The sequence below is a fragment of the Leucoraja erinacea genome, chromosome 31 (assembly GCF_028641065.1).
Source record: "Leucoraja erinacea ecotype New England chromosome 31, Leri_hhj_1, whole genome shotgun sequence".
NCBI lineage: Eukaryota > Metazoa > Chordata > Chondrichthyes > Rajiformes > Rajidae > Leucoraja > Leucoraja erinaceus.
In genome coordinates, this window is record NC_073407.1 from 11,045,099 (window position 1) to 11,060,287 (window position 15,189).

The window sequence follows — 15,189 nt, forward strand, 5'->3', positions numbered from 1 at the left end:
ATCACCGATCGGTGCGGGCATGGCGGACTGAAGGGCCCGTTTCCGCGTGGTATCTCTAAACTAAACTAAATCCACACGGACATCACCCATGGTCAGGATCGAACTCGGGTCTCTGGTGCTCAGAGGCGGCAACTCTACCCCTGCACCACTGAAGGGGATCTTATAGAAACCTATACAATTTTTAAGGGGATTGGACAGGCCAGATGCAGGAAAAATGGTTCCCATGTTGGGGGGAGTCCAGAACCAGGGGTCACAGTTTAAGAATAGGCGACTGAGATGAGGAAAATGTTTCACCCAGAGAGTGGTGAATCTGTGGAATTCTCTGCCACAGAACGCAGTGGAGGCCAATTCACATGTTCAAGAGAGTTATATTTTGTTCTTGGAGCTAATGGAATCAAGGGATATGGGGAGAAAGCAGGAATGGGGTACTAATTTTGGATGGTCAGCCATGATTATATTGAATGGCAGTGCTGGCTCGAAGGGCCGAATGGCCTACTCCTGCATCTATTTTCTATGTTTACTAAATGGGCCCCTTCCTTTAGTTTGAGGAGAAGCCAAGCCTTTGCAAAGGCAGAGACAAACAAAAACATAAGCACATTTATTAGGGCTTGAGCTATAGGGAGAAGTTGAGCAGGCAGGGAATTCATATATATTATTGTCTATATACACATGGAATCAAGGGATATGGGGAGAAAGCAGGAACAGGGTACTGATTTTGTATGATCAGCCATGATTATATTGAATGGCGGTGCTGGCTCGGAGGGCCAAATGGCTTACTCCTGCACCTATTTTCTATGCGTATTTGTGAATATCTATATATATATCTATATATATATACATATATATATATATATATACACATATATATATACACACACACACGCACGCTGAAATGAAACCAGAGGTCATCTCTAACAGATAACAGGATGGTTTAGTTTAGAAATACAGGCCCTTCAGCCCACCGAGTCTCCACTGACTAACGATCCCCGCACACTATCCTACGCACTGCCTGGGGCGTTGAAGAGACTCTTGGATAGGCACATGGATATGCAGGGAATGGAAGGATACAATGGTAAGCAGGCAGATAAGAGTTGGCCTTGGCATCATGTTTAGCACAGACATTGTGGGCCGAATGGCCTGCTCCTGCGCTGTACTATTCTCCGTTCTACGTCACAAGTGCCAAGCGAATGAATCAAGAAAATAATAAAATCAAGGCACCCCCAAACCATCGACACGGGTAGTCAGTAAACGACAGACAGGTATTAAAGGAATGACCACAGGAAAAGTCAATAAATTGTTCTTTGACAATTCTTTATTTACCACTTGCTGGGATAAAATGGTCGGCTTCTTGCTTCAAGGAGAAACTGCACTGTAAACAATGGAAGTTGACCACAAGCTTTCCTCAAATCCAATGTCGCCCAAACAATGGCCCGAGGGAACATTTCCCCAGCTGTTTCCCCGTCCCCGCACTTTAGCACTGAGACTATATCGATATCAACATTTATTTATCTACGGTCTCATGTTAGGAACCTTAAACTCAAAAATAAATTTGAGAGTAACTATATACACAGTCAGGATATCCCAGCTGCCCGCTGCTGGGATAGTAATTGCAATTAAACGTTAACAGTAAATATAGATTTCAACATAATTTGTACAGCCTCCAGAAAAAAAAATATTACAAATGACACATAATTAACCAAAAAGGTAAAGGAACACCTCTGAAATATTGCACTTCGACACATGGAAGAAAACAAGGAATATTTCCTAATGGAAATGCATCAAGCATCTGGTTATAGAAATAAATAGCTCACTCTTCCCCTGGCACACGACAAAGCTGTTAATAGGATTCTGTTGCAAGAGCACTTGGTTCTACCTATGGTTATAGAGTCACAGAGGGATACGGGTGGTCCCACACCACCAGCTGCGGAAAGCTTCTTTCTATGTAGTATCTTGGAACAGACTTGTCACCGTCTAAGTCCTACACAGCATGTCGAGGCAGAGTCAAGACCTGGATAGAGTAGCTCTGGGCAGTTCCTGAAAGCACAGCTTTTAATAATTACTTTGGCTTTCTCCGTGTCCGTGGTCCAGGGACCTCCTCCCGGGGAGAGTTGCCCGTTGCTGCTCCGCACGATGAAAGCCGAGTCTATTACGTCGTCTTGGAAGAACAAAGATTAACTGGTTTGGCCGCGTGTGGCTCCCGCAGGTCTTGCTGCTGCCGTTTGCACAACAAGCACAGATAAAGGAACGGAAACCCAACGTTATCCCATGTTCGCTGGGACCCCCCAGAGCAGGTTTTTGCTGTAAACAGTCCCTGACTGTCAAGCCCAGTCCAGGTCCACTCATCTCCAAGACCCTCATCTGGGTTCAATCCGTTGGAGAAGGTTTCAAAGTCTCAGAGATGATCAACGACGGTCCTATCTCGCTCTAATAATGTAAACACAACATTGAATTTGTCCCAAATGGTTGTCGGGGATAGAGATGTGTCTATCTACGACGGCGGGCTGTTTTTCTTCTGGTTTATCAAATCCAAGTAGAGGTCCGACCGGAGAAACCGTGGGTAAGAGTCCTTCTCCATCAGTCCGTATATCCTTTTCTGTGCAAGGTCAAAGCAGGATCGCGAGACCTTCTGCAGATTCTCCTTGGTGTGTTCCCTTGTGTACGAGTCCAAATTAACCTGAAAAGCCACGGAAAATAACATTCAGTCAAACAACCAGTCAGCAGAATTGGTATTTGAAATTACACTTTCAGGGAGGAACTGCGCAGGAAGGAACTGCAGATGCTAGTTCACACCAAAGATAGACACAAAGTGCTGGAGTGACCCAGCGGGTCAGGCAGCTTCTCTGGAGAAAAGGAATAGGTGACGTTTTGGGTCGAGACCCTTCTTCATCTCTTCTCGAGTCTGAAGAAGGGTCCTGCCCCGAAACGTCACCTGGTCCTTTTCTCCAGAGATGTTGCCTGATCCACTAAGTTACTCCAGCGCTTTGTGTCTATCTTCCTTGCAAGAGCTGATGCTATTTGGAAAAGCCAAATATCCTGCATCTACATTTCCCCCTTTATTAACCCTGCTGCTTCCCCCAAGAAAACCCATGAGCGATATGTTTTACCTCTTTGCAGGACTGAATGGCGATATATTCCCCAAATATTTTCTTGGCCTTGGAGATCATCTTGGATTGTGACTTGGCTTTTTTGTAGTCCTCGCATGCCAGCCAGAACTCCAGATTCTCTTCACTGAATTCCGTGCGTAGAAACGCCCTGAATGCTGCTAAACCGTCTGTAAGAGAAGCAGGGTTGTGTGAGTGGAATACACAGCGTACACAGCAGCAAAGACAAGACTTGCTTTTGGACAACGGAACATGGACTTCCCTGAACAGAATGGAGAACACTTGAGATGGGGCGGCATGATGGCGCAGCGCTAGAGTTGCTGCCTCACGGCGCCAGGGATCTGGTTTAATCTTAACTACGGGTGTGGAGTTTGTACGTTTTCCCTGTGACCACATGGGTTTTCTCTGGGTGCTTCGGTTTCCTCCCACATTCCAAAGACATGCAGGTTTGTAGGCAGATTTTCCCTTTCAAATTGCCTCTTGTTTAGTTCTAGTTTAGAGATACAGCGCAGAAATAGGCCCTTCGGCCCACTGCGTATGCGCTGACCAACAATCCCCGCACACTAACACTATCTTACACAACACCATCCTACAAATTTTTACTGAAGCCAATTAACCTACAAACTTGTATGCCTTTTGGAATGTGGGAGGAAACCGGAGCACCCGGAGAAAACCCATGTGGTCATGGGGAGAACGTACAAACCCCGCACAACTGTACACCTGGTCAGGATCGAACCCTGGTCTCTGGCTCTGTAAGGCAGCAACTCTACCGCTGCACCACTGTACCTCCCCTTGTGTGTAGGATGTAACAGTGGGATAGCTTAGAACTAGCGTGAATGGGTGATCGATGAGTGGCGTGGACTCAGTTTCCACTCTGTATCTCTTAACAGGAACTCTTGTTCATTTCCCTGCCTCACACTATCAGGGGTTCCTGCATCTCCCTCACCAAACATCTCTGCTGTACCAGCGCAATGCTTTAAATATAGATTGCTAAAAAGCTCCTTTTAAAATATCCCTTGATCCGCTTCCAAGCTGTAACTTGGATTACACACACAAAATGTGTATTCCAGATCTGTGGCATTCTGTCACCAGTGGGCGATGATTGAAACATTTTTTTTTTAAAAAAATTACAAAATACCTAAATAATTAAAAATGGGTAAAAATGATCTCCTATTTAGATTGGGGTAGAGTAACAATTCCTGAGTAAATTATAAAACATCAGGAGCTGTGAAAGGAGCCCGTCTTTCTGCTTGTGCCCAAAGGTTCAGATTAATTGTCTGGAAATATTCCAAGTTGAATTAATGAATGGCGACACTCCTTGGCCTGATGGACCCAATGGTGCCAACTCCCAGGACAAAGCTTACTAAACTGGTGTGGCAGGCCAGGCAAGCTTGCTTTACGTCAGACTGCAATCTGCATATAAAATCATGCAATCTTTTGCTGGCAGTTACACGCGTGCAACACATGTGTTGGATCTGGGCGGGTTGGCAATGCATGTTGGCACAGCAAGCACACGTATCAGGCACGTGAACGTTTATGTGACACGGCAGGCACATGCATGCAAGCAGTGGACACGCATGTTGACACAATGGGAACACGTGGCAGGTGCTGGCGTTACAGGCTCACGTGTGACACACAGGGATGTCAACGTGTCAGGCACGCACACACACACAGCACAGTGGACATATACATGTTGACACAGCCGGCAGTTTCTCTGATAAAATTGCTAGAACGGACTGGAAACTCTTTTCCCAGAAAATCTACTCGGTAATAAATTTAATATTAGTCACCTCACATTCACTCAAAGATGTGTGAAGGCACGATAGTGACGGATTAGTATCCAGTGCTGTGTCCAACTAAAGTCCGCTCAACGCAACGTTATTAACGTGGAACAAAGTGCTTACATTTGTGGATGAGAAGTTTCTCCAGAGACTCTCCCCATTTTATGGCTTCTTCATACGAGGGTCTGCAGACAAAGGAAGGGCAGGTTATTAAGCGACACATTCGCGCAGATTCTGAGGCGATTCTGCCCCAAGCGGGCAGAGACTGGCCCGGATCAGTCGGGGAATCCTGGAAACTCGCCTCAACCTCCAGCTAATCCTCCAACGCCAGCCCTGAAGTCAAGATGCAGTCGGAAAACCTGCCTTAGACGCCGGCCAGCAAGGGACACGGCTTTAAAGCAACTCCGATCTACCCAAACTGCTCAGGAATTTATTCCGCAATCCCTCTCACCAGTGATTTATAGCCGAGGGACACCTTAGATCGCACAAATCTCTTGCTTGATTTTCCTTTCAACTTCTAATCTGCGCTCGTGCTGAGAGGTTTTGTGCATCGTAGGGCACGACTTCAACACCGTCTAGTTGATAACTACTAGACAGCTGATAGATAAATACATCTCTTGTGGAGGTTTGCAGGCAAATGCAGACTTTCCTAGGCGTGCTTCCAGCACCCCGAACAAGACGCAGAGCCACATTTTCCTCGGGGGTTGACAGAGCCTGCTTTGTATATAGCAGTGTGCACATTCTCAGCTTTCAGCCGGCACTGCCAATACACCTCTCCAACACAAGGACAGGCTCCGCATTCACAAAGCCCAAACTCCACAGCAAGTCCCACCGAGAATTCTTTGGACATGAGGGACGGCAGATGCTGGTTTTCAAACTAAAAAAAATCAGCATCTTTTTTTAGTTTAGTGTAGAGATGCAGCACGGAAACAGGCCCTTTGAACCAGTGAACACATCGCATCTATGGTGGGGAGGGGATGGACGGGTGATGCTTTGAGTCTGAAGAAGGGGCCCCGACCCAAAACGTCATCTGCTCATTAGAAAAAAAAAGTCTGCTCTGTGCATTAGATTCATTGTCACAAGGAACTGCAGATGCTGGAATCTTGAGCAAAAAAAAAAACACACACAAAATACTGGAGTAACCCAGCAAGTCAGGTGGCATCTCGGGAGAACATGGATATGTGACCTTTCAGGATATTTCCCCAGATTGATTGTTGTAGAGGAAGAAAGCTGGAAGAGAGGTGGGGACGGGATGAAGCCACAAGTGATAGGTGGATACAGGTGCTGTGGTGGTGGTGGGGGGGGGGGGGGGGGGGGGGGAAAGAGAAAGAGGTTGTTTTGCAGGTGGTTGGACAAAGGCCAGAGATCAAGAGACAAATGGGTGCGAGATAAGGAGAGGGGAGGCAAAAATTCCGATGCCAGAGGAAGGGACATGGGTGGATGGGGATTGGGGTGGAGGGGAAGGAGAGGCAGAATTGTCTGAGAAGTGAGTGCACATCCAGGTGGAGCACAGGGAAGAGAGGGGTGGAAGGTGAAGGATGTTTGTTGGTGAATCACCTAAAAGTGGAGAAGTCAATGTTCATTCTATTGGGATGTCAGCTACCCAAGCAGAATAATGTATGCATGTGGGGCGTGTGGGGTCCACTTAAATCAATTAACGCCATAATCTCGTCACTCATTGGTAGGCCATTCGGCCCCTCGAGACTGCACCGCCATTCAATATGATCATGGCTGATCATCCAACTCGTATCCTGTACCTGCCTTCTCTCTGATCCCTTTAGCCACAAGGGCCACATCTAACTCCCTCTTAAATATAGCGAGAAACGTGATGCCTTTGCTTGGTTGGTGGAAATGCACCCAGCTTTCCCGTGCATTATGTCACGGCTGTCTCTATACAGCTCACTCTTTCCCTCTGACTTTCCCCGCTGGGGTTTGAAACAACGCGTAAAGACAGGAGCGCAAAAAACGAGACGCGGGGAATAAAACTCACTTCACAGTTTTGCCGACTTTGTCCAACTTGGCGGCGTTACCACCCGAGCCGGAATCGTTGCGACGGCGCAGAAATCCCAAACGGTTTTTCATATCTTTGGCTCTGTTCAAAACAAGAACAAAAAACACAAACCGCGGGTAAGTATTGCTGCTGAACGAGGTTTATTTGGAAAAAGGTTATTCTCTTCACTGAGTTACTCCGCGCACAGAAGATGTATCAAATGTATCGAGGCATGACCTGCCCCCTCCAACCAAACACTCCCAGAGTGTGGAGTGTTTCAACACTTATTGACCACGCTCTGCTCTGCCTTGTCCGTGAATTCCTGGGATGTTTTCGACCTCAGGAACACACACAGACAGACAGGCACACTCGCAATAAGAATTAGAAGGCGTTCAGCTTCTTCACAATGGAGCAGTAAAATCATTTAGGACACCAGGGGACTCAATGCATTTCCCGGGGAGGGGTGGCGTTAGAAGTCCCCCTTCGACTTACTCTTTCATGGTGTGCCGCCGACGAAGGCCCCCGCTGGGACTGGGACACTGGAGCAAACTCAAGAGCTTCTCCGAGTGGTATTCGTGCGGTTGGGGCTTTGACAAGTCTCTGAAAAATGGCATCCTGTTCCAGGCTGGTTTGGAAGATACTCGTTGAAGGCACAGCGGTATTCAGTGTCCTGAACGCCAGGGCGAGGAACTCTGCTCTGTCCTTACAGACATCCTCGTGACCCGTGGCAATGTGCTGTCTCCAACTATCTATCCCCTGACCCACAGGGGAGCTAACGTGTGTGAAGGGCGGAGAGGGAGAGCCTGCATTCCAGCACTCTGCTCAACCTACTGCCTGCTCCGTAGTATTCGCATTCAGGAAGTAGGAGTGACAACTATGTCTGCTACCTGACTCACTACAAGTCAGCCTTACCTACTTTGCTGCATAAATCACTTTAATAAATGCTAATTCAGGAAACACGCTGGAACTATTTTAAGTTCACACTTTTAACTGGTTGCCATGGCAACAGATCAAATAGTTTTTTTTTCCTGGCGGGAGAGAAAGGTCTCGTCATTGAAACCATGATGACATGGGTTCCGTGAAAAAGTGACAACAATGTTCAATTAAATCGATTTAAAAAAAAAAATCGACTTCAATTAAATCGAATTTCGACTCAAAATTATGTTGGCAATCCGGCAAAATACTGTCTGTGCGCCCTGACAGAATAAATGGGAGAAAGAAAAATTTTTTGCAAAAGTGTTTGAAAGGATATTAATAGTAACCAAGTTATCATTAATAAAGAATTAATATTAATGAAGGAGGGTTAGGAGCCTGAAACCGGTAACGTCCAGGTTCAGCAGCAGCTTCTTTCCTGCAACCATAAACACTACAACCTCCAGATAGGCTCCAAACTCGGGAACATTTTTATGACTTTGCACTACTATTGTCTATTTATTTTTCTGTTCGTTGATAGATAGGCTGATTTTGTTGTTGTTTATTATGGGTTTTACAGAGTAATACGTTTACATATCTGCTGCGCTGCTGCAAGTAAGGATGGCGTGGGTCTATTTCGGGACATAGGACAAGAAGATACTTTTGGCTCATGAAGTACAATACTGTGACTGTTACGTAAACTTGAGTTTAAATATAAATCTTATAATCTCCTAACTGGCGGCACAGTGGCAGAGCTGTATTTGCAGCGTCAGAGACCCGGGTTCGGTCCTGACCTTGGGTGCTGTCTGTACGGAGTTTGTATGTTCTCCCCGGGACTCTAATGTACAGCAAAATCTGAAACTATTCGAAAAGATACAAAGTGTGATTTTAATAATTCTGCTGCTTCCTCAATTTCTTTACGGGATTATATTTTTCCCCATTTCAAAGGGGTATATGAGCACGGAGGCATATGGTATATTATTAGCAGCCGACTATTCTTTGATTATTTTGTTAACACTGATACACAGCAAAGGGATCAGCAACCATTAATGTAACAATCGACATTCCCACTGGCGCCAAGAGACGAAACATAGACAGGAATTGCCGAAGAATGGATTAAGCAACTGATCCCGATCATGTAATATCAAAAATGGGGGGAAAATATGAATCACTCCCCCATTCGGGCAACCGGTGGGATGACATTAATTCCAATTAAAATATCTGACACAATCCATTCCATCACATGCTCTGAACTGGGTCACAATTATTCCACCGCTGTTCGGCGAGAAGTTTAAGATATTTATAAATAAATTGAGCTCCTTGCTATTCGAATCCAACACTAAAAAAAAGCATATGTAAAAAAATACATCTACTTCAACTCCACTCTAATGAAAGCCAGGCTGTTAAAACTAAGGCTTCCTTGCAGAAGGCAGCAGAATGAAATTATTTTTTTCTCGCTGCGAGCATTAACTTGCCACAAAAATTCCTAAGCAATGTGGTAGTTGAAAGCTTTCCAAAAGGCATTTAATGCGATCATTTATAAGATAACTGCAAATATTTAACAAGAGGCACTGCAAGTTTTTCACCCTCGCGTTGGAACATGTTAAATCTTTTTAAAAGATAATAAATGCCAGAAATTCGCTGCAGAACAAACACACTCCCGCAATTAAATCCTAACTCAACATATAACGTCTTCTCGGCACCTCAGCCCTACCTTTCAAGATATCTCTCTGATAAGTCCACCATGGCGTGCAGCATTTGGACAAGGCTCTGTGCAGGCAGATTTGTACCGGTGTTGTGTTTTTGAGTCGGATGCTTCTATTACTAATCTCACCCAGCAAGGCAGATTAAGTAGTAAGCGTGGGTTGGATAAGGGCCAAAACCAGAGCCAATAAGACTGCCTCATCTGATAACAGACTACACAGAGGGGGAACTGATTCTTTTCCATCAACGTTTCCATTGCGCGGCAACCACTGTGTGCAGCAGATGCATGCGGTGAGACATTGTTGTGACTCCTCAACTTGCACTGACCACGAGTAGGGGTTTCACACATAGGGTGGTGGGTGCCAGAGGGGGTAGTTGAGGGAGGCAACGTTTAAGAAACAATTCTAGACAGGTACACCCCGAATCGGACAGGTTTAGAGGAATATGGGCCAAACGCAGGCAGGTGGGACTAGTGCAGATGGGACATGTTGGTCGGCGTGGGCAAGTTGGGTCAGTTTCCACGCTGACTCTAAAGTTAAATAACGTTATCTAGGTTTGTCTCTTCATTGCTGGGCACTGCTTCCACCTACTGGTGCATATCAGTACTTCAAAGAGTTACAGAAGCAGACCCCTCAGTCCAACTTTGTCCATGCCGACCAAGATGCCCCATCTACACCAGTCCCTCCTGCCCACGTTTGGCCCAAGAATTGTTTTGTTTCTGCAGAAAACAGAGACGGCCTCTGTTGACAATTTATGTCAAGATATCAGGGAACTGGGCAGAATTATATTGCGTGCTTTAAACTCAAGGCAGATCCTTCTGAATGTATTATTTCAAAGCTTATTGTTAAGAGTTGAAAGAAAAAATGTTTTTTCTTAATTTCAGAACCTTTTTCCCCCAGGGTGGAAATTTCAAAGATTGGATGGCAACGTTTAAAGCAGATGTTATGGGAAGGAGCTGCAGATGCTGGTTTAAACCGAAGATAGACACAAAATGCTGGAGTAACTCAGCAGGACAGGCAGCATCGCTGGAGAGAAGGAATGGATGAGATCCTTCTTCAGACTGCAGTCTGGTGACCCGAAACGTCACCCATTCCTTCTATCCTGTGCCTGTGGAATTCTCTGCCTCGGGTGGAGGCAGGTTCTCTGGATGCTTTCAAGAGCGAGCTAGATAGGGTTCTTAAAAATAGCGGAGTCAGGGGATATGGGGAGCAGGCAGGAACGGGGTACTGATTGGGGAAGATCAGCCATGATCACATTGAATGGCTGTGCTGGCTCGAAGGGCCGAATGGCCTTCTCCTGCACTTATTGTCTATCCAAAGATGCGGCCTGTCCCGCTGAGTTGCTTCAGCATTTTGTGTTTAAAGGAGATCTGTGGGGCAGGTTATTTACACAGAGTATGTGGGCTCCTGGAACGTGCTGCCAGGGGTGGTGGTGGAGGCAAATATGATAGTGGCTTTTGAAATAAGCACAAGGGAATGGAGGGATCACATGCAGGAAGAGAAGATTTGTTTTTAATTTGTTAAAACGTTCAGCACATATACTGTGGACCAAAAAACCTGTTCCAGGGCCGGACTGTTATATGATCTATGGTTGCAATGACTTCATTTAATTTGAGACAAATATCTACACCTTTCATTAACACATATTTTGTCAAAAATAAACAATGAAAGGGAATCCTACATATTGCACAAAGCTAAACTTTAAAAAAATGAATTATTAAAGGCCATATTAACTATTTTATGTTGAAATATCACAAGATGAAGCTGAACATTCTATTTTTTATTTTCATGTAAAGTTAAATTTTCAGTATTAAACTGAAAATGTGAAAATATTAAAAAAATGAAAATATTAAAAAAATGAAAATAGTTAAAAAATTTAAATAGTTAAAAAATGATAATATTTCATAATTAAAATATTTAAAAAATGAAAATATTTTAAGCTGTATAATGTGGTTCAAAACTCATTCTTTTTCTTTTCTTTTATTTTCTGCATGTAATCTACTCCAGGCTCCTTCCTCTCATTATCAATGAATAGAAACAGATGTAATATTAACGTTGGCCCCATCTGCATTGTTTTAACACAGTAGGTCCTCCAGATCACATTTCATCCTTCCTGCCTCCGACCTTAACCCTACACTCGCCCTCGCCGCTAATGAAACTCAAGCTCCTTTGCAAAAGTGCGCTTAGCTTGAACATCGACGTAATACGGATCAATTTCTCTGTGATTGTGTTTGCTCCTCCACTTTAGACCATCAAAATACTTCAGAGGAACCTGGACATTAGCTGGAAGTTATTTCCTCTCTGGACATTTAATGGATCAATTATGGGACGCGGGCGCGAGAGAGAGCGAGAGAGAGAGAGAGAGAAAGCAGGATGTTTCAGCTTTACGGCTGGAATCAGATTTCTTCTCGGGGGAAGAAATCGTAGCCTACTTTAATCAAAGATGATCAATCCCCGGCTGAACAGACGCACAAAGAATAAAAGTCAAAATTTCTTCACAAACTACCAGAGAGAATAATAACACAAGAACGGTCACAGCAAACACGGCTTCAAATGAAAGGGTCAAACTTACAGGTTTTTGGACTTTTTCTTCTTGGAGCCATCTTCAGCATCACCGAAGCCATGGTTTGAATCTGCTCCTGTCGTCTGCTGGGGAAGGAGTAAAAACACAGTCTGCATCATGGGCTGGGGGTTAGGAGGTTCCCTCGATCTCTCTTCACTGTATTCCAGGGTCACTGTTGCTTATTTTACATCCCCTTCACTCACAAGGTCTTCGATGATATTACCATCCGACCCAAGCCTGCACTGTACTGCATTCTGAACAGTCTACAAACAACACACACACACACACACGCACGTCCAGAAACATGAGCTGAATCGCCAGGCTTTGGCACAGATTCTTTCTGAAAAGCTGAGCAGATTTTTCGGTTTTTTTGTCAATATGTGGCCAAACGCTTTTCCCACCTCAAAATAAAATCACTGCAGCCTCTCTCGTTCTGACTTGGCTCACAAACTAACGAACAGCAATGACCTGGATTCCCCATGATTGGCTGTGAGACCGTGGGTGGCTCCAATTTCATCCAATAATGAGATATGTTGACTTTCTGCCTTTCGTTTTTACAAGTTTGCTCCGCAGAGCACGGAACAATAACTTAACAGAAAGCAACAAAACCTGTAACAGTTAACGGGATAGGTTTATCGATAAGAACTCAATGGTTTCACAGTTGGATTTAAAGAAATACAGTAGTTGTCTGGTTAAAAGCAGTAGAGGAACAAATCCTTCCCACAGAACTTTATTATTGCCCATCAAGAAAGTGTGTGTTCATCATTGATCAACTCAGCTAATGAATTCAGAATCAGCTTTACTTCCAATTTATCCCATTTCAAACTCTTCCTTTCTTAACAGCCAACATTCAGTGCTATTCATCAGGAGATGCCCCCTCTAACTTACGCCTACTTTGCTAGGGGAATCAAAAACAGTTAAGACTAGACCAGAAGACATACATAGGAGCAAAGACCGGAAGACATACATAGGAGCAAAATTAGATCGTTCGGCCCATTGAGTCGACCCCGCTATTTTCTGCTCATGATCAATTTTTCCCTCTCCTGCCGTCTTCCCGTAATGTTCGATGCTCTTCCTAATCAAGAACCTGCCAATCACCACTTTAAGAATTCCCGAAGACTTGGCCTCCAACTTGGCAATGAATCCTACAGATTCACCACCCTCTGGTTAAGGAAATTCCTCCTCATCTCCATTCTAAAGGTACGTCCTTTTATTCTGAGGATCTCTGCACAGCTGGCCTGTACCAGTCGACCTCGGAGACTCTAGGAGCAGGAACATTTTTTGCAGGCAGTAACGGGAGATTAATTGAGGAATGCCACAGAGGGTTGTGGAGGCCAAGTCAATGGATATTCTTAAGGCAGAGACAGATAGATTCTTGATTGTCGGGTGATGGGGAGAAGGCAGGAGAATGGGGTTTGGAGTGAGAGATAGATCAGCCGTGATTGAATGGGGGAGTAGACTAGATGGGCGGAATGGCCTTCTTCTGTACATAATTTATGAACTTATGAGATGGAAAAAGTAATTGAAGTTGCTCTACGAGTATCTCCTCTGCTCTCTCCCATCTTTACTTGAGCCGAGACAATCCTGATACCCTGCACTGGCCACAGTTGCATCCCTCAGCCACACTGCACTAAAGCAGCGTATCTCAGCTGTCGTGGGAGCATCGTTTTGCCAGTCAGGAATGGTCACCCTAGTTCTCCTACTCGTTGCACTGTCCTGAATACTTTTCCTGTTTGTATGCCTCATTGTCATCTTCCTCTCATCCAACAATGAACCGTTGTACATTTCCTTGATCATCGGCTGCTTTGATCTGTTCTTCTCACATGTTCTTTGCACCGTTCCATATCTCGTTTCCCTCTCCCCTGACTCTCGGCCTGAAGAAGGGCCTCGACCCACAACATCACCCATTCCTTCTCTCCGGAGATGCTGCCTGTCCCGCTGAGTTACTCCAGCTTTTTGTGTCCATCTTCAGTGTAAACCAGCATCTGCAGTTCCTTCCTACCCATGCACCATCCAGGAAATATATCTCCAGTTCTTCACCAGGCAACATCCCCGGAGAAGATGGATCGGTAATGTTTCAGGTCGAGACGCTTCTCCCAAACTGAAGAAGGGTCCAAACCTGAAAAGACACCTTTCCATGTTTTTCCAGGGATGCTGCCTGACCTGCTGAGTTACCTCAGCACTCTGTTGCTTTTTTTTAAAACAGTGAAGTGAAGGGGCTGAGAAGCTGCCTGGGAGGCCATGGTACAAGCAGGGGAGAGGAACTGGAACTCACTCCCAGCACCGCTCTGTAGTTAAAGAGAAGAGTATGCCAGGATACTGGCCAGTCAACTTAGGTCAGTTTAGTGTTTAAGAAAGAACTGCAGATGCTGGAAAATCGAAGGTAGACTAAAATGCTGGAGAAACTCAGCGGGTGAGGCAGCTTCTATGGAGCGAAGGAAATGGGCAACATTTCGGGCTGAAGAAGGGTTTCGGCCTATTCGCCTTCGCTCCATAGATGCTGCCTCACCCGCTGAGTTTCTCCAGCATTTTTGTCTACCTTAGGTCAGTTTAGTATGCGTCAGCAAATGTAATCGAAGCATTACAAGAGAAATAGCCAACAATTTCACTCCTCTTCCACGGGTTCAATAAAGGTCTGATTGCTGACACAACGATGGCATTCAACCCAGGCGACTCATTATGTGCTGCTCACAGAAGTGGATCTGCAATCACGCATTATAATCGCTCCACTCTTTCAAATCTGACAGAAAGACTCTTCACGTTACTCCCTTCATCACGTATCTGTACATTGTGGACGGCTCGGTTGTAATCATATATTGTCTTTCTGCTGACTGGATAGCACGCAACAAAAGCTTTTCGCCGTACCTCGGTACACGTGACAATAAACTAAACTGAACTAAACTAGGAGAATGCAGGTGCTGGAATCTGGAACAAAACCCCAAAGTGCTGGAGGAACTCAGCAGATCAGGCAGCACCTGTTGAGGGAATGGACAGGCGATGCTTTGGGTTGGGACCCTAGAAGGGGCCCTCACCCAAAATGTCATCTGACCATTCCCTCCATGGATGCTGCCTGATCCACTGAGTTCCTCCAACACTTTGTGTTTAGCTCCAAGCTCTGGCTGGCTGCTGTACACCCATT

The 15,189-nt window shown here is 45.2% G+C and overlaps 1 protein-coding gene across 10 annotated transcripts in view; it reads right to left on the reverse strand.

The window, feature by feature from the left end:
• Nucleotides 1-1,294: 1,294 nt before the first annotated feature.
• The window catches only part of rgs3a (regulator of G protein signaling 3a), a 191,626-nt gene continuing 177,731 nt past the window's right edge, over nucleotides 1,295-15,189 (reverse strand). For 7 of the 10 annotated variants that reach the window (XM_055659929.1, XM_055659931.1, XM_055659927.1 and 4 more), the window contains 5 exons: nucleotides 12,060-12,136; nucleotides 6,873-6,974; nucleotides 5,006-5,067; nucleotides 3,105-3,271; nucleotides 1,295-2,674 (listed from right to left, as the gene is read on the reverse strand). In XM_055659929.1, coding sequence (XP_055515904.1) covers nucleotides 2,489-2,674; nucleotides 3,105-3,271; nucleotides 5,006-5,067; nucleotides 6,873-6,974; nucleotides 12,060-12,136 — 594 coding nt within the window. In that variant the 3' untranslated portion in view covers nucleotides 1,295-2,488. Of the gene's footprint in view, nucleotides 2,675-3,104; nucleotides 3,272-5,005; nucleotides 5,068-6,872; nucleotides 6,975-7,364; nucleotides 7,877-9,498; nucleotides 9,740-12,059; nucleotides 12,137-15,189 lie in introns of those variants that run through there. The other 3 variants (XM_055659928.1, XM_055659936.1, XM_055659935.1) reach the window with 3 other exon arrangements.